Source organism: Hypanus sabinus, chromosome 30 (assembly GCF_030144855.1).
Source record: "Hypanus sabinus isolate sHypSab1 chromosome 30, sHypSab1.hap1, whole genome shotgun sequence".
NCBI lineage: Eukaryota > Metazoa > Chordata > Chondrichthyes > Myliobatiformes > Dasyatidae > Hypanus > Hypanus sabinus.
Window position 1 is genome coordinate 26,690,326 of NC_082735.1, and position 18,534 is coordinate 26,708,859.

The 18,534-nt window shown below is 39.5% G+C and overlaps 1 protein-coding gene across 2 annotated transcripts in view; it reads left to right on the forward strand.

The window, feature by feature from the left end:
- The window catches only part of LOC132383468 (hydroxymethylglutaryl-CoA lyase, mitochondrial-like), a 33,139-nt gene that overhangs the window by 12,666 nt on the left and 1,939 nt on the right, over positions 1–18,534 (forward strand). For both annotated transcript variants that reach the window (XM_059954455.1, XM_059954454.1), the window contains exons 3-8: positions 2,282–2,389; positions 4,515–4,610; positions 7,561–7,709; positions 12,518–12,581; positions 14,423–14,611; positions 16,939–17,064. In XM_059954455.1, the coding sequence (XP_059810438.1) occupies positions 2,282–2,389; positions 4,515–4,610; positions 7,561–7,709; positions 12,518–12,581; positions 14,423–14,611; positions 16,939–17,064 (732 nt within the window). The remainder of the gene's footprint in view (positions 1–2,281; positions 2,390–4,514; positions 4,611–7,560; positions 7,710–12,517; positions 12,582–14,422; positions 14,612–16,938; positions 17,065–18,534) is intronic.

Genomic DNA, 18,534 nt, shown 5'->3' on the forward strand with positions numbered 1-18,534 from the left:
GGTGCCTGCTGCTCATTGTTTCCACTGTTGTCAATTCCATTGTGCAATCCCTTTCAGCTTTGGTGGCACCTTTATTGAGAAGGCTGTGCCAGGATGAGCAATTCAAGGCTGCCTGTTCCCAACAAGTGTAACAGATCTCAAGGGCCTAGAGCGAAGTCTTGAGTGTGTCCTTGAATCATTTTTGCTGACCACAACGAGATCATTTCCCTGTGGACAGTTCCCCAAAGAACAGCTGCTTGGGGATGTGATCGTCTGACATTCTGACGACTTGGCCTACCCATCTGACTTGATGTTTCGTCAGCAGTGTGTGGGTGGTGGTTATGTCTGCTGCAGACAGCACTTCTCTGTAAGGAATTCTGTCTTGCCGATTGATCTTCATGATCTTCTGTAAGCATGACTAGTGGATTGTTTCAGTCCTTGCATGTCTCACGTACGCGGTCCACGTTTCACACGCATAGAGGAGGGTGGGTAGGATGACAGCACGGTAGACTTCCAGCTTGGTCTTCAGAGTGATTCCCCTTCACCCACCCCACCCCAGACAGTGTCATGTGGTCTCCCAAAATTGGCACTAGCCTTGGTGATCCTGCAGCTGACCTCGTCGTCAATGTGAACTGCTCTTGTGAGGGTGCTGCCAAGCTACGTGAATTTGTAGACTGCCTGGAGCTGCTGGCCGTTCACAGAGATGAATTACTCCACATAGGGGTTGATCTGGGGCTGCTTGGTGCATTACTTCCATCTTCTTGGCGCTGATGGTGAGACTGAAGTTGCACGTAGAGTGGAAAATTTGTGGGTGATGACTCAGAGCTCGCGTTGAGAGTGCAGTCGTCAGTGAACAGGAAGCCTCTCAGCACTGTCTCTTTGACGTTAGTAACAGCTTGAAGCCCGCACAGGTTGAACAGCTTGCCATCCATCCTGTAGTTGATGTGGATTGTAGATTCGCTGTCCCAGAATGCATCAGTCGACATCACACAGAACATCATCCTGAAGGAGGGGGGCGTCAGCACGTATCCCTGCTTGACCCCATTTGTGACTGAGAAAGCAACAGAACAGTCACCGTCGTCGAGCTCCATCGGTTTGCTGGCAATGAGTGGGCCACCTGTTTTGTAGACCTCTGCAGATATAGCATCTGCTCCAGGAGCCTTGCCACTTGACAGCTAATCTATCACTTTCTCGACGTCCTCTTCTTGGGGAAGTGAGTCCATCTTATGTTTGATATCTACTTGATTGAGACAATCATTTGCCTCCTTGTTTATAGTGGATGGTCTGTTCAGCACAGATTCAAAATGCTCTGCTCATCTGTCCAGAATCTTGGCCTTCTCAGTGATGAGTGTGATGTCTTCTGTGCGTAGAAGGGGCAATGTCCCAGGAAACCGAGGGCTATACAGTGTTTTTGATAGCATCAAAGAGTGTCTTCAGGTCATGTCTATCAGCGTAGCCATGTTAGCCTTTTTGCAGAGCCAAGAGTCTTGCACCTTTCTGAGTTTGGTTTGAACTATTCTGTGCACACTGGCAAATGCAGTCTTCTTGGAGATGTGGGAAGAATCATTCTGATAGGCTCTGTGTAGCCTGTGTTTTTCCTGTAGGAGAGTATTTACCTCCTCATCATTCTCACTGGTTCTTCCTTGTTGTTTGGCCAAGGACCTCGAAGATGGCAGGGTGAACACAATCTCTGAAAGCAGCCCAGTCTTCCTCAATCTGCCCTCCAAGATGAACATGGGCGAGCTGTGGCTGGAGGCTTTTAACCAGGTGGTCTGCAGTGGTACCAGATTTCAGCTTGCTGACATTGAGTTTCTTGGCAAGTTTCCTTGTCTGTAGACTTTTGGGTTGGATGTTGGACGTTAAGTTCGTAAACTATCAGACAGTGGTCTGTCCAGCAGTCTGCGCCACGTGGCTTTGATCACCGTGACATCGTGTCTGTCACATCTTCTGGTGATAACATAGCATTAATTACTTACTGGTAACTGGCCTTCCCAAGTTGGAAAATACTGAGAAAGTAACACACTTCTGCTGAGTAAGAGCTTTTGTAGTAGCTCTGCAGATTGTATGTTGAAGTTAAGTTCATAGTTACAGAGTTGAATTTAAGATCAAAATGGAGAAAGAAAGAAAGCTAGCAATGAAAATCAAAACAGCCAGCTGCTGGAAATATGGAATAAAAAAACAAAAACACTGGAAACTCCCAGCAGTTCAGGCAATAACAATGGAAAGTCTCAGAAAACTTAAAACCATTCACAATGTTTGTTTTCCATCTATGACTGTCACTTTAAAAATTATGTGTTTACAGGTCATTGTTCCCGCTGATGTCAAAATCCAATTAATTAACCTTCTTTCGGAGGCGGGATTATCTGTTGTGGAAGCAACAAGCTTTGTCTCCCCAAAATGGGTTCCTCAGGTAAGAGATTAGAAATAGGAAATAGTCTAGCGTTCATCTTTGACAATTATTCTGAGTGCTTGGGCCTTTATTTTTGAACCTTAATAAACAATATAGCCTTTTTATCTCCAAACTGGTTATGTTTATATTCACTAAGGTGGTGGAAAGAATACATTGTGGACAAAAAGGTTAACTACTTTGGTTTGAAGAAAAAGAGTCAATTTACTTTTAAATAATGTGATGTTGTTTTTCTCCCTCTCACAGCTCAAAACTGAATGGGAAAATTCATAAAAGTATTCTGTGGAGATTAACGTGTTTGCAAACTAAGACTAATTCAATATTTCTGAAAACTGAATTGTAAATATTTAAGAAAAAAATTATCCTTCTGAGTGAATTTAGTTCCCTATGTGAACTCTCAATTCCGTACCTGGCAGGTTGTTTTTTTCTTTGTATGTAGAAAGTTACTATATTTATTTAGTCAATGCAAAATGAAGTCACAGTGCATGGTCATGTGATAGAATTTTTTGAGCTTATTTTCATTTAGTAAACATCAAACAGTTTGTATTAACTGTTAGTAGTTTCATATTTGTAGTGACCTTCTTGTCCACACTGGACCTTGGAAGCTGTTCATGTTTTCTTGGAAATTCCTATTCTTATCCAGATGACATGTGTTGGATTGGGGATATGAACTAGAGTAGAAAAATGGCAGAAGATTGAAGGCTAAATTTTTTAGTCACAAACTAAAATCAAAATGATCTGGGCTTTATATTTGTCCACTTAAGTGAGAATGATAGAAAAATTGAAAATTAAATGGTGATTAAAACAAAAGTCAGCATATTCACAGGTACAAATCCATACATGACAAATCCCTCATGAAATCTCCCTGCAAGCTTTGAAAACCCTCCTCATTATCCACAAAACCTCCTACCTTAGTATCATCGGCATACTTACTAATCCAATTTACCACCCCATCATCCAGATCATTTATGTATATTACAAACAACATTGGGCCCAAAACAGATCCCTGAGGCACCCCGCTAGTCACCGGCCTCCATCCCGATAAACAATTATCCACCATGTAATGTTAAAATTGTACAAGGCATTGGTAAGGCCAAATTTGGAATATTGTGTACAGTTCTGGTCACCGAATTATAGGAAAGATATCAATAAATTAGAGAGAGTGCAGAGACGATTTACTAGGATGTTACCTGGGTTTCAGCACTTAAGTTACAGAGAAAGGTTGAACAAGTTAGGTCTCTATTCATTGGAGCGTAGAAGGTTGAGGGGCGATTTGATCGAGGTATTTAAAATTTTGAGAGGGATAGAGTTGACGTGAATAGGCTGTTTCCATTGAGAGTATGGGAGATTCAAATGAGAAGACATGATTTGAGAGTTAGGGGGCAAAAGTTTAAGGGAAACACGAGGGGGTATTTCTTTACTCAGAGTGATAGCTGTGTGGAATGAGCTTCCTGTAGAAGTAGTAGAGGCCAGTTCAGTTGTGTCATTTAAGGTAAAATTGGATAGGTATATGGACAGGAAAGGAGTGGAGGGTTATGGGCTGAGTGCGAGTAGGTGGGACTAGGTGAGATTAAGATTTCGGCACGGACTAGGAGGGCCGAGATGGCCTGTTTCCGTGCTGTGATTGTTATATGGTTATATATGTTGTATGGTTATATGAAATCAGATATCAACTCTTCAGAGTCCTGGAAATTACAGAGAATTTCTAGAAAATTCCTGCACCTCTGGTGATTTCCACCACAGTGCCTTTGGCAGTGGTGTCAAGCCACAAAGCTCTGGAAACTGTCTTGGGCCTCTCAATTTCTCACTTTTATCTCGCAGTGAGAGAGGTTTTAAGATGCATCTATTTGATACCATGATTTCAGATGTGTTAACTCATAATACTTTGCACGAGTGTAAAGTTTTGTTTACCATCTATCAAGTCCCCGGGATGTCTTATGGTGTTCTAAAGTTTTTGCATTAATTAATTATGATTTGTGCTAATTATTTTGCTGTTGTAAAAGAAAGATCACTTCTCAGTGTTCTAGTCAGGTTATATGTATCAGAATTTCTAAAACTCATGGAATACATAAGTAATAACTTTTGTACTTGGCCTTTCTATATTTTGAAACATATTATCTCTGCCTAGATGGCTGATCAACAGCAAGTGATGCAAGGAATCCGAAGATATCCAAACGTGAGCTACCCAGTGTTGACTCCAAATCTAAAAGGGTTTGAGTCTGCTGTAAGTATCTGCTGCAAGATTCGCACTTGCCCCTTGTTCTCTTCGAGGTGCCAGTAAAGGTATTTTATTCCATTAGGTATAACTTGAGACCATAAATAAAAAAAATATTAGTTTTGTACTACATGATTGTTTATATACTGTCTTGAAATTCTAACTTCAATTCCATGTACATTTCAAGAAATAAAATAGAATAATAAACATTCTAATCCCACCAATTTGTATTTTCTACGGGTTGTAAAGAATAGGGAAATGTCTAAAGGCTAGAAATATTTCTTTTATAATTTGGCATTAGTGGCAGATGTCAAATTCTGCTGTAGGGCATCCTGTACCATAAATCCACTGCTTGGGTTGTGAACAAGAAGGGACAGAACAAATACTACCTGCAAAAAATGTTGAAGCTGAGCTATATCCTCAGCTTAGCCAGCTTTCAAAGATGTCAAAACTATGAACATTTAAAAATGTCTCTGAATTCTAGAAGTGAATGAAAGTTACTGGTAATTCTCAGCAAAATCTTGCGGAGCAGACTCAATGGTCCAGATTTTGCTCCTATATCTTATGGTTTTATAAGTTTTCTAAAATATACAACAGGACCTAGCAGGAAGTTGTCATTATATTTCAGGTCCAGTCTTTTCAAGTTCATTGACATTTTGAACCTAAATTGAAGTAATTAAAAGTGTGTGGTTTTTTTTTACCTAACTATCTATTGAGATATAGCACAAAATAGGCCCTTCAATCTGTGCCACCCAGCAATATCCCCCCCTCACCCCCAATTTAATCCCAGCCTAATCACGGGACAATTAACAATGGCCAATTAGCCTACCAACTGGTACATCTTTGGACTGTGAGAGGAAACTGGTGAACCTGGAGGAAACCCATGCAGTCACAAGGAGAAAGTACAAACTCCTTACAGATCGCAGTGGGAACTGAACTCAAGTTGCTGGTACTACAAAGCATTGTGCTAACCATTACACGACCATTACTGCTTGGAGAACAAAGTATGGTAACGGCACTTAATTCAGATCAAAAAAGGTAAATAGGGTGTTGACCTATACCAGGGGTCAGCAACCTTTACCACTGAAAGAGCCACTTGGACCCGTTTCCCACAGAAAAGAAAACACTGGGAGCCGCAAAACCCGTTTGACATTTAAAATGAAATAACACTGCATACAACGTTTTGTTTTGCCTTTATGCTATGTATAAACAAACTATAATGTGTTGCATTTATGAAATTGATGAACTCCTGCAGAGAAAACGAAATTACATTTCTGCATGCAACAAAAACATGTTGACCTCCGAAAAAAAGACGTTGGGTTGAAGGTTACTTTTAAGTAAAATACTCAACGTCTATTTGAGTCCTTCTTGTATTTATGAAAAATGCCAAACTTAAATTTGCCGCCAGCAGCAAACCAAAAATAACGTCAGCCAGCTGTCAACCTGAAAAATAAAAGGACTATTTCACTGAACAATGAAAGCATATGAATATACGTAAAATAATAGGCAATTAAAATATTTATCATCCTTGTTCAGGTTGACTCACACCTGACAATGCAGTCGTATTCAGTAGGGATGGATCGATGCTTAGGGGAGTGACTAGGAAGGATAATGTGTTTTTTTCCTCTCTGAACTCACAGAAGCGTTTCCCAAACGATGTTTGCATTGCGATGATTGCCCAATGTAAATACTCCGAATTTATCATGTCGTGACCTTTTTTGAACTCTCTCAAATTGGGGAAGTGAGACAATGTGCCTTTCTGTAAATCTCTGGCAAGCAACGTCAACTTGTGCTCGAATGCCAAAACATCCTCCAACATGTGCAGGGCTGTACGTCCTTACCCCGTTGAAGAGCTGTGTTCAGCGTGTTCAGGTGCGCTGTTATGTCTACCATGAAGTGTAGCTTTTCCAGCCACTCTGGCTGTTCCAGCTCAGGAAAGGTGAGCCCTTTGCTGCCCAGGAAAGTTTTCACTTCTTCCAGACACGCGACAAAGCGTTTCAGCACCTCCCCTCTGGACAGCCAGCGATAAAAACACGTTGTAGCGGTTGCTACACGCAGTCAGTAAACTGCAGTCAAAGATAGCTTTATTCCAACTAAACAGCCTTGCTTTTAAGCCTCCCTCAACCCGCCCCCCATGGGCGCGGATGCTGCAAAAGACACGTACTCACAAACCCCCGTAGGCTATCTCCCTTAGCCTGAACGCTGGCTAATTGTGAGCCGGTTCGGATGTGTCAGGAAATGGGTCGCCACAAAGTCTTATTTAGATTGTACAAGATCACCATAATCTTCAAATTTAGATTTACATTTCAAAAACTAACAAACTAACATAAAATACATTTTAATTAAATACTGACCATGTAGCGGTGTGCTACACGCAGCGCTAAAATTACGACACGGAGTCGGTAACTGCAGTCGAAGGAAAAAACTTTATTCGAAATCTTCAGCCTCACTTTTAAGCCTCCCTCAACCTGCCCCCCATGGCGCAGAGGCTCCAAAGCTCTGTGCTCGCAAACCCCCGTAGGCTATCTAATTGTGAGTCGGTTCGGATGTGCCAGGAAAAGGGTCGCCACAACCAATTATTTCCCAAAGCAACAGGGAGCCGCAGCACAGACGTAAAAGAGCCACATGCGGCTCCGGAGCCGCGGGTTGCCGACCCCCGACCTATACCATCCCTGTAAATAATTCATGTATTATGGTCAACTTGGATAGTTATAATCATTTTCAGTGTGGTTTTTGACTTGAAACTTATACTTTCTGTATTCTACTGTAAAACAGAAAATACTTAAGCATTAAAAAAAAGGATTAGCACCCAGTTTAATGAGGCATCTTGCAAGATTTGCTTTATGAAAATTGTGAGTAAAGGCAGAGTGAGCAGAAGTATAGCTGGGTTTGGGAGTTTAAAGCCTTGTATTATTATCTTGTGTTGTGAATTAAGTTTATTATCTTGCGTCTTCCACAGCTGAAGGCTGGAGCGAGAGAGGTAGCCATCTTTGGAGCAGCTTCAGAAATGTTCAGTAAAAAAAATATTAATTGCTCAATTGATGAGAGTCTACACCGGTTTGAAGAGGTAATGAAAGCTGCAAAAGATGCAAGCATTCCAGTTCGGGGGTAATTAAAATTTTTTTCACATTTTTATGTAGCCAGTGTTTCATTGTTTGTTGAAAACAGCCAAATTTCCTTTCCCATGTTTCTGAATGAATACAATTAAAGATGAATAAACTCTTCTTGGGCTTCCAGCAGGGTACAGGGTACAGGCATCAATTGCAACCAGTGTTTTGATGACAGACTCTGCCATTTTCATGAGGGATGATGCTTGGGCATGTCTAGTCCGATGGTGTTTCTGTCCACAAAGTCTGTCCTTCCTGATTGGTTAGACCTCATGCAATCAGTTTTCCTCTGTCCCGCATTGCCTACAATCGAATTCCATTTCTTTCTTAGAGCAAGACCTTTGTCTGTTAAAATTCTTTTCCTCTAGTTTTATTTCAATGACTTCTTTCACCAGACGGTCCCAAAAGCCATTGGCACAGCACAGAAGTTTTTGTGCCATCGAAGTCAATCCTGTAGCCATCGTGAATGTAATGTTCTGCTGCTGCCAATTTCTCTGGGTAACCCAACTGGATACACCTCCTGTGCTCCTTGATGCAGGTTTCCACTGTGCCCCCCATCTGACTGATTTGCACTGCTTTGCATTCGCAGAGTTTCCCATTTTTTTCCATCATCAAAACAGCAATCTGATTGTACTGACGTATGTATCAATGTGATTCCTGGATAGCTTGAAATATCTGATGGATTTGAATCAAGAATTTAAATTTATGATCTGGTTTCAATCCTGCAACAATTTTGACTTGACCTCTAAGTATATTGAAATCATGAACTCCAGGGTTTTTTTAAGCTTCAGCTACACATTCTTCAAGGCCCCATGTGCCACCTAGGCACTAAGGGTTCAGATGATGACGACACATTCTTCAAAAAAGATTTTGTCTTTGACTAGACAATTTGAGAGCATTAAGTCTGGGTGTTGCATAGCTAGTGGCAGAAGCTGGTGTTCTTGAAAGTTGTTGGAACTCAAAGGAACAAAAAGCTTTCTCACATTGTACAGTCTGTTAACACAGAAGATTGAAGAAGTACGTAATAATGTACTACTTCAGTATAATGCATATTCTTTTTAGAAATCTGGAGTACAATAAGAAAAGCTTCAAAGAAGAGGAATGTTAAAATTGTCTTTGGAGCAACAATGAAAGTCTACGCAGATGAAATGAACTGATTATTATGTGTATTTTCCAGTATTCTGCCACTGGATGGCAGTGATTGTCTTATAAATGGTGTTCCAGAGTACAGAGGTAGGCCCTTCAGCCCACCAAATCCATGCTAACCTTACCCATCCATAAAAATCCTATTGCCCATATTAGGTATGTTTCTGTACCTTGCCTATTCTGCTGCTGTTAAAATGTGTTGATTGTATCTGACTCCACCATCTCCTCTGGCAATGAGTTCAAGGTATTAACCCTCTTTGTATTAATGAAACTTTCTGCTTTAAAACTTCTACTTCTCATCTTAAACCTGTGTCCACTTGTTTTTGATACCCCTACCAGGGGAAGTAGATTCTGTCTATCCACGCTCTCAATACAATACGTCTTATTTTATATAGCTCTCTCAGGTCACCCTTAAGCCTCTTTATTTTCTAGGGAAAACAATCCAGCCTTTCCAGTCTCTCCCCATACATTAATTCCTTTACTCCAGGCCACAAAGAAGAAGCTTCATTTTATCCAAAGCAAAACTCTGACCAGGGCTGTCAGTTTATTCTTTTCACCTAGAATAAGACCCACCTTTGGCTACAACCCAGACTCTTGAGTTAGTGATGGTAGAGGAGGACCCTAAACAAACTGTTATCCATCATGAACAATCAGGTGCATCCTCTCCATGACCTACCGAATAAGCAGTGGATCACCCTTTCGAACAGACTCATTCAGCTCCACTGTCATAAGGATCGCTACGCAAAATCTTTCCTACCAAATGCAATAACCATATACAACAGTTCATCTCTGTGCGACTGGAGAACACTCAGAGAACAATAGTCTCTTTTATTATTTCGTCCATAACTTTTGCACAATTGGTACATTATTGTTATGTATATTTTCTGTACTTTATTATTAAGTCTGCACACTGCTAAGTGTGTGTTTAAATGTTGCTGCTGTAATGAAAGAATTTCACACTCAGGATCAATAAAGTACTTCTTATTATTAATGTGAGCTGATGACTTGGTGACAGCAACACACAGTAAATGATTGATTTGATGTATGAAAAGGAAACAGGAAGGTACCGATTTCAGAAACGAGGTTAATAAAGCACTCAATGCAGAAAAGGAATGAATTACATCACTGAAGGACTTGACAGTTGAAGGTGCAGTCTCTCCCATTGCCCATTGTATGTGGTTATAAAGCGGAGTGCAACTAAACTTTGTCAAGTGTCCCTTGCAGAAACAGCTGAACATGTTTGTGGCATAACTGAATAAATATTTCCACGAACACCAAAAGCAGACGTTTAATCCTATCAAAAATGTTTTTCTATACAGTGCTCAAATAATAATGAAGGCACTATTCTGTAAAAACCCTCAGTTTTCATGGCTGTCAGTAGAGGATCAGCATCACAAGTTTACAAGTCATTTGGCTGACTAAATGCCCCCAAAGTCAGTGCCATGCATAAGTTTCAATAAAAGGTTTGCTTTTATTTGCTTTTAATAAAATCCTCCCTACAGATTGATGACACCATTTATCTACATTTCTGACAATGTTTCATACTACAGCACCATTTAAGTGGGAAATTTGAGGTTCAAAAAGGGTTCCAGTAAACTTTAAATCAACGCGCACAAAAATGCTGGAGGAATTCAGCAGGTCAGGCAACATTTATAGAATTGAACTACTGGACATTATGGGCCGAGACTGGAAAAGAAAGAGGAAGACGCCAGAATAAAAAGGTGGGGAGGGGGGAGAGAAAGGGAAGGAACATAGTTAGAAGGTAATAGGTAAAAGAAAGCTAAATGGCTGGGGAGGACAGTGAACTATACGATAAAGGAAAGGAGGAGGGGACCCAGTGGAGGTAATAGGCAGGTGAGAAGAAGGGACTCAGCCCGAAACATCGTTTCTATAGATGATGCATGACCTGATGAGTTCCTCCAGTATTTTGTGTGTGTTGCTTCGGATTTCTCTTAAGCTGTTGCACACATTTGAGGAATGTGTTTACAAACAGCCGCATCCACATCACATACAAATGATTGTGGAGTCAATCATCCTGCAGATGTTTAAGCATCTCCCTCTTTATACAGATGGACAGCAGTGTTCTTGACCTGTTAAGGCAAGTATTAATTCTTCCAGTTGACTGTTCCTCGAAGGCAAAAAACATTTCTGGTTTCTCTTCTTTGCCCTTTGAATATTTGTTTTACTTTCCCTACATTCAAAGTGATCCAACATTATTTCCCAGTCCTGAACTGCCAAAATGTACTACTGGATTAGCAAAGAGGAAATCAGTCTGAAAGAGCTCTCAAACCTGATAGGAATCTGAAATCCTTTTAGTTTGTATTACTGGTTACATACGATTGGCATTGACCTGAAACACTCCAGGAAACCGTCTGATTAACAATGCCACGAAACTCTTTAAGTAAAACCTGACATTTACAGCAGATGATATTATTGATGATCAGGCTGTGTGTGGTCTAAGATAGAATAAGCAAAACATTTTCAAAGAGATGTACAGTACTGTCCAAAAGTCTTAGGCACACATGTATAGCTAGGCACACAGTACAGTACAGTGTTTGTCAACATGGAGCAGAGAGTGAGTTTGTAAATCTGACAGGAGCAAAGGATATTGGGGATGGCGAGGGTGGAGCGCTGCAGAAAGGTTGTGGGACAGGTGGCAGAGGAGTGCTAGGGTGGCATTGCTGCAGACACACCCAGCCCTGAGTCACCGGGCAAGGTAATTTGAATCCAAACAATTGGCTTATTGATTGTTTCAGAATATCCCTCTGTTGCTTCCTGCCCCTTTCCCCTTTTCTCAACCATGATTCCCCTCTCTCTGCCCACTTCCCACTTGCAGTCCACAACAGAGACCTATATCAGAATGAAGTTTATCATCACTCACATAAGTCATGAAATATGTTATTTTTTGCTGCAGCTGCAGTAAAGTGCGGTAATTAAAAGTAGTCTTAGGCACCCTGGCTAGATACAGTATATATATATATCGCTAAGACTTTTGCACAGCACTGTAAGTAAAATTTAGTTCGCCAATGGAACGGTGCTGATATGTCCTGACCAATTACAGATCAAGAGTTTAGGTTTTCATAAGTAGGAAGTGCTGAAAGTTATTAACAATTCAGGTGGCATCTGTGAAAGTGGAAACTGTTGTTGCTTGGTTCCCAGGCTCATCAGAACAGAGAAAGAAAATTTTCAGAAGTAGAGAAGGTGGAGCGATGACTAGAACAAGTCCAGATGAGTAAATGAAGTATTCAGAAGCACAACTGGCTTCCCTGTCTTTGTAATATGCTTTTAATAGTAAATCTGTAGGAAATGCCCCAGCAAATATTTCCTTTGTTCTACCCATTATTTCCCCACTTCTTTTCCACTGAAAACTAACTTGTTCTGTCTTTCCAATTGTGAAGTGTCTTTGAACTGTAATGTTAATTGTGTTCTTATTCCGCTGATAGCTACTGAGTATTTCTAAAATTTTCTATTTTCTAGCCTCTGCAGTTCTTGTGATTTTTGTTTTTATTTAGGTTTTTATCATTATGTGTATTACTGATCCATCCTGCCTGGTTTTAACAGGAAGGGGCTTGTGCAGACTCCTAAATTTAATAAATGTTTCTCCACTGAGAAAATAGATTGTCTTATTGAACAGAAATCAACTTTTGTTCTGAACTGTTTCAGATATGTGTCCTGTGTTCTCGGCTGTCCTTATGAAGGGAATGTTTCCCCTGTTAAAGTTGCAGAGGCAAGTATGGTGGCAACAGGGTAACAATAATTAGAACTTATACATTTTTAAAAGTCACAGTGGTTTAATCAATCAACATAGGTATATAAGAACAATTTCTAGTTGGTGATGTGACCTCTGGAGTCTACTCTGCTACTTAATGAGATCATAGCTGATCTGGTCTTTGGCTTCAATATTTCTACTTGTCCCATAGTTATTTATTGAGAGGACAATACTTATGCAATCTCCAGGGGCTGAGAATTCTGAAGGGAATAAATTCTTCCTCATCTCAGGCTCCTGGAAGACATGTTATCCTGAAACTACGCCCATTGTTTCAGACTCCCACAATATCTACTCTGTGTAGCTCTGCTTGGAGTTTCCTCATAGAACAGCAAACACTAACCGGCCTTTCCAACTAATGACCACTGATTCTTGGAATCAATCCAGTGAATCTTTGTAGCGTTACCTCCAAGGCAAGTGTACCTTCTCTTTTTAAAAAAAAACTGGAACTATATGCATAATTCTAATTAAAGTGCCACCAGGGCCCTGTTGAGTTGCAGCATAAAGAATGATTTAATTAAGTGCTTAATGCACATGCATGCTATTATTGTGTTTCTTGCACAAAGGCATCCAGTCACCTTTGAACACCAATATTAATTATTTCACATCATTTTAATAGTGTGCTTTTCTATTCTTCTTTCCAAAGTGGCTGTCTTAGTGGATACCTTACATTATAGTCCTGCTTTTTTCCAGTCACTTAACATGTTTATAATTCCTTGCAGACTATGTCCTCCTCAAAGCTTAATTCCTCATATAACATTGCATCATAAGTTCATTTTTCAAAGTAATTAATATAATTGGTTTCAACCCCAGCAGAATCACTTCAATAGTTTCTGCCTACCAACAAAGTACTCATTTATCCCTGTGCTGTTCTTTGTCTTATCAAACATCTCTCCACACCAATTTTTCACCATCCACACTGCATATAATTGCTACATTTACCTTCTCTGCTGATTAAGTTCTCAAAGTACTCTAACCAATGAACACTATTTCCTTTTTAAACAGCTTTGCTGATCCTCCTTACTCTTATCTTCCTCTTGATAAGAGATTCTAGCAGCTTCAAGCAACTGATGTTAATCCATTGTTTTCAGTTTTCTTTCTCCTCTGCTGGGACCTCTCCTCCTTAAGGACCCCTCCTTAGACTCCTAGGATATAGGCAATGCAGTCTAGGCAATTTGTTTGTCACCCTGGGTATTGTTAGTTTGTCTTCTGCCCTTTTAACCTTGTTACATTCTTTTTCCACTTGTTACTTAACCATATGTTTTTAGTGTCTTCTACTGTGAAAATGAATATGAAGTATTTAATTGTTCTGCCTTTATTTCCCACAATTCCCATGTCTCAAATTCTAAGGGATTGGTTTTTACCTCACTATCTCTTTTATGTGGTCTTGGAAGCACTGATGTTTCTTGCCAGTTTAATTCCACATTCTGTTTTCTCCCTCTTTCAATTTTTGCCATACATTGTTGGTTTCTACTAGTCTTTGCAGGCTTACAAATAATTTCTTACAGTCTTACGCTCTCCTTTAACTGGCCAAGAGTGAATCACTTTCCACATCAAATCATGAAAATTCCTCGTTAGGGTCTGCCAGTTTTCACACCTATTAATCTAGCCTTATTTGCCTAATCTGATTTGCTGAATTATGAAGTCAACTATAATTTAAAAAGAGGAAGCAACAGTTGTATTCTCCCTTCCCTCCTAGATACTCTGCACCAAAGCTGCACGACTGAATTTCAGATGCATTACAGAACCAATAGGCCAGGTGGAAAGTTTTCATCCGGTTACTGATGGTGTGCTTTCTGCAGGTGGCCAAGAAGCTTTATTCCATGGGCTGCTATGAAATATCCCTGGGTGATACCATTGGTGTAGGAACACCAGGCAGCATGCACAAAATGTTGTCAGCTGTAATCAAAGAGGTTCCAGTCAGTGCATTAGCTGTACACTGTCATGATACATATGGTCAGGCTCTTGTCAACATCTTTGCAGCATTACAGGCAAGTAATCTTAAGGCGTTAATTGATTTTGAAAAAAATAATTGAGAAGTATGATTGTAGTTAAACTTCCTTTTGGCATATCATCTGAGTTATATGTTATGTGTCATCTGTAGGATCAGTTAGACAGCCATCATCTCTCTAATTCATTTATAGCCTAGTGATTATTTGAGACTACTTCTGATGTCTCAAGTGTGTCCTGGACAAAACCATTCAACACAAACTTTGAAACTGCAACTGCTTTGTAAGCAGACTGGAAATGACTCCTTATAGGAAAGACTATGTATCTGTTTCTCTGTTTGGCCAGTACATTTTTCTCAAGATAAATACTTCACATTAATAGCAAGTTTTTGAGGGCCACTTTTGCTGTTTTTAACCATTGGTTTTGATGCTAACCAAGATGATATGATTATTGTGTTGAACAAAATGTCATAAGTAGTTATGTTTGGAGCTCTTCAAGTTTAAAGACATCGAACACATTTGTAGACTTCAATACCTGGGGGGAAAAATGTACTTGTTCCTTATTTTATATAAAAGGTCAATGTTTAAATTATCAGCACAATATCACAATATGCAAATAGTGTTTAAACTTTTTTTTCTGGAATCATTGCTGTTGGCAAAAGTTAAGAAGTATAAAAATGTTTCCTCTATAATTACATTTCAGAAACAAAAGGAAAGACTGCACAGAATAGATGCATTCCTATGAGAAAAATTCAAGGAGTGGATCAATTAAAAATGTTGAAGGATTGTATGAGACTGAGGGAAAAACAACCTTATAATTGTATCAAATCCAGTGTCAAGACTAAAGATTAAAAAACGAGGGGGGAAAGCAGAAAATCAAACAAAGCAAGCTAGAAATAGCATTGATCCCATGGAAAGTGTGTCTGGATAATGACGGAAAGCAGAAGAGACTGCATTTGAATCAAATGGATACACTGCATCGGTTTGCTAGAGCAATGCCTCAGAAATAACTATATCAGGATTTGGAAGAGAAGAAAGAATTTGGGGGAAGGTTTGGAGAAAATTGTTGGTGCTCTGTCTCTGTTATCTGATTGACTTTAACCAAATCTTTATAAGAATTGGTGGACGAGACAGTTGACACATTAGTTTCAATTTTCCAAAATTCTCAAGAATCGCTAATCATTCTATTAGATTGGAAAATTACAAATGTGATTTTTCTTTCAAAGAAAGGAGTGAAACAAAGTGGAAAATTACATGCCAGTTCACTTAACATCTTGGAGCAGGGAAAATAGTGAGACAATGGTATTAACGTTGCAATACCAAGGCTGAGTACAGTATGGGGAATATGTGAATTTGTCCACTTTCAGAGGTAAAAATACGAAAATATATTACCTGTCAGAGATTGCAGAGGGATCGGCATGTTCTTGTACATGGTTTGCACGAGAAGGTTAAGTGATGTTACAGCAAATAATTTGGTATGATTACCAAATATTATTATCTCTTGCAAGGGGATTTCAAAACAAAAATTACATCTGTTATCCAAGTACTGAAGTACTGATAAGGCATTTGGAGTTCTCTGTACAACATTGGTCATTTTATTTAAGGAAGGATGCTATGAGTTTAGAAGCAAATTGTTCATTAGACCACCAGTGGAGATGAATAAGTTGGCTCCTGAGGAAAGGTTGGAGAATCTGGGCTTGTATCTTCTAAATACAAGATTGAAACATGCATAGTCCTGTAGGGTCTTGACTGGGTAGATGATGATTCCACTTGTGGGAGAATCTGGAACCAGAAATCCTTGTTTAAAAATGAGGAATTCAAGACTAAGAAGCAACATTTTCTTGTCTGACGATTGTAGGTCTTTGGGACTCTTTCTCAAAGAGTGTTGGAAGAAGAGTAAATATATTTAAGCCAGAAGTAATCAGATTATTGACCAAAAGGGGTGAAACATCATTACAACTAGATGGTTTAGTAGAGTTGAAGTTAGTCAGATTCGCCATGATATTAAATGGCAAAGCTGATCCAAAGGCCTAGTGGCCTAATCACTTTGATTCTAATGTGAAGAAATATTGTTGGCCAGTTCAAAAACAAACTAAAACATGACAGCATACTGGTTTACAGTGTACTCCATTCTTATCCCAAGGGATAATAATTTACAGCTTCTCCTCTCTGCAGTTGGGTTATTACAGAGGGTGAAATGACTTCAGCATCCTGGCACAAATGTCACAAAAAGGGCATCAGGCCAACCTATTTTACTGATTTGCAGCCTGAAATTTACCAGCCTCAACTCGTCACCTTGGAAGAGGTTAAATTAAGCCATGTGTAGCGCAGAGAGCGTGTCATTGAGCTGGTGCTTTTTGCATTTTCAGATGGGAGTCTGTACGGTGGATTCCTCAGTGGCTGGCTTGGGTGGTTGCCCTTACGCAGCTGGTGCATCTGGAAATGTAGCAACTGAAGATGTAGTCTACATGATGAATGGGCTAGGAATTCACACAGTAAGTTTTGCTTTTTAAATAAAATCTTTCACTTTAGATCCTCGGGTTGTTCTAAATTTGTGTATAGAAGTCCCAATCAAGGAGGATTTGACCGCTCATGAATATATGGAAAGTTCATTTTTTGTGTCACAAAATAGAACAATTCTTCTATATGACACCTGACTAAACTATATGCAATTCTCTGCGAGCCTCATCAAATCAAATCAAGTTTAATTACCATTCAGCCATGCATGGATACAGCCGAACGAAACAGCATTCCTCTGGGGCCAAGGTGCAAAACATACACAGCACATATTCAAAATAGTGAGCAAAAAATAACATAGTCACACAAAAAAAACAAGACCCTGAGCAACATGGCCCGCAGATCAGTTCCCAGCAATGCACCTTTCATTCCACCGATCTATCACTAGCTCCTCTTGCTTCTTCCCCCTTCCTATCCAGTGCTGATAAAGGGTCTCGGCTCAAAATGTCGATTGTTTATTCATTTTCATAAATGCTGCCTGACTTACTGAGTTCCTTTAACATTTTGTGTGTGTTGCTCTGGATTTTCAGCATATGCAGATTCTCTTTTGTTTATCCTTTTGCTTCTACCTGACTAGTTGTGTGTGCAATTCTATTCCTTATTGGTATTATACCACATTGGAGGATGAGGTTTGTATTAACTTTTATATCTCTTGTACCTTTTTTTTAAACCAAGTACTGTACTATTTATGTCTGTAGTTGTAGTATTCAGTACTGCAATTTTTATTCAATAAGTATGGTTATTTAGTGCCAAATGTTGGAGCTGGCTTGAAGTTTGACTGAGGGTGCTATCTAGTAAGTGTTTATGACTATCTACTTTAATTTAATTGGAAGCAATTAGTTGCTGCCTTCATGCTATCTTGCGTTTTAAGTTTTGGGAAGAATTTGTTAGTTTACAGATTAGACAAAAAACCACAGCAGTGATTTTAATGGATTGTAACCTCGCAAAAAGTTAATCAGTTGGAGTAGCACCAAGCAGGACAAACCAGGAAATTAACTGCAGATTTGAACAGAGAGTATAATGGTTAGTTAATGATGAATCTTTGTGGGGGGAAAAACACAAAATCCTGTATTTTTCTGGTTGGAATGAGCACAGAAGTTAAATTACTCAAGCTTATTTGATTGATTATATATGTGACGTGAGTCAAAGCAAAATTGTTTTGTATTGTATTTCTATTAAACCTCCTTATGATGGCCAAATGTTCATCCTCTGTACATGAGCACAATATACCATTTTACCACTATCTAATTTTTCTTAAGTAACATGAATGGCTTCCAGTTGGTTCCATTTAATGAAATTTAAATGTATTGTTACGAAGCTGGAATAATTTGATTAATGACATTTGAACAGTGTAGTGTGATAAGGATCAAGTGTCCCCAACATGTTCCTACTGCTGGCATTTGCCATGTTATTGCAGATGTAGATTGGTTGATACGATTATTATGTTA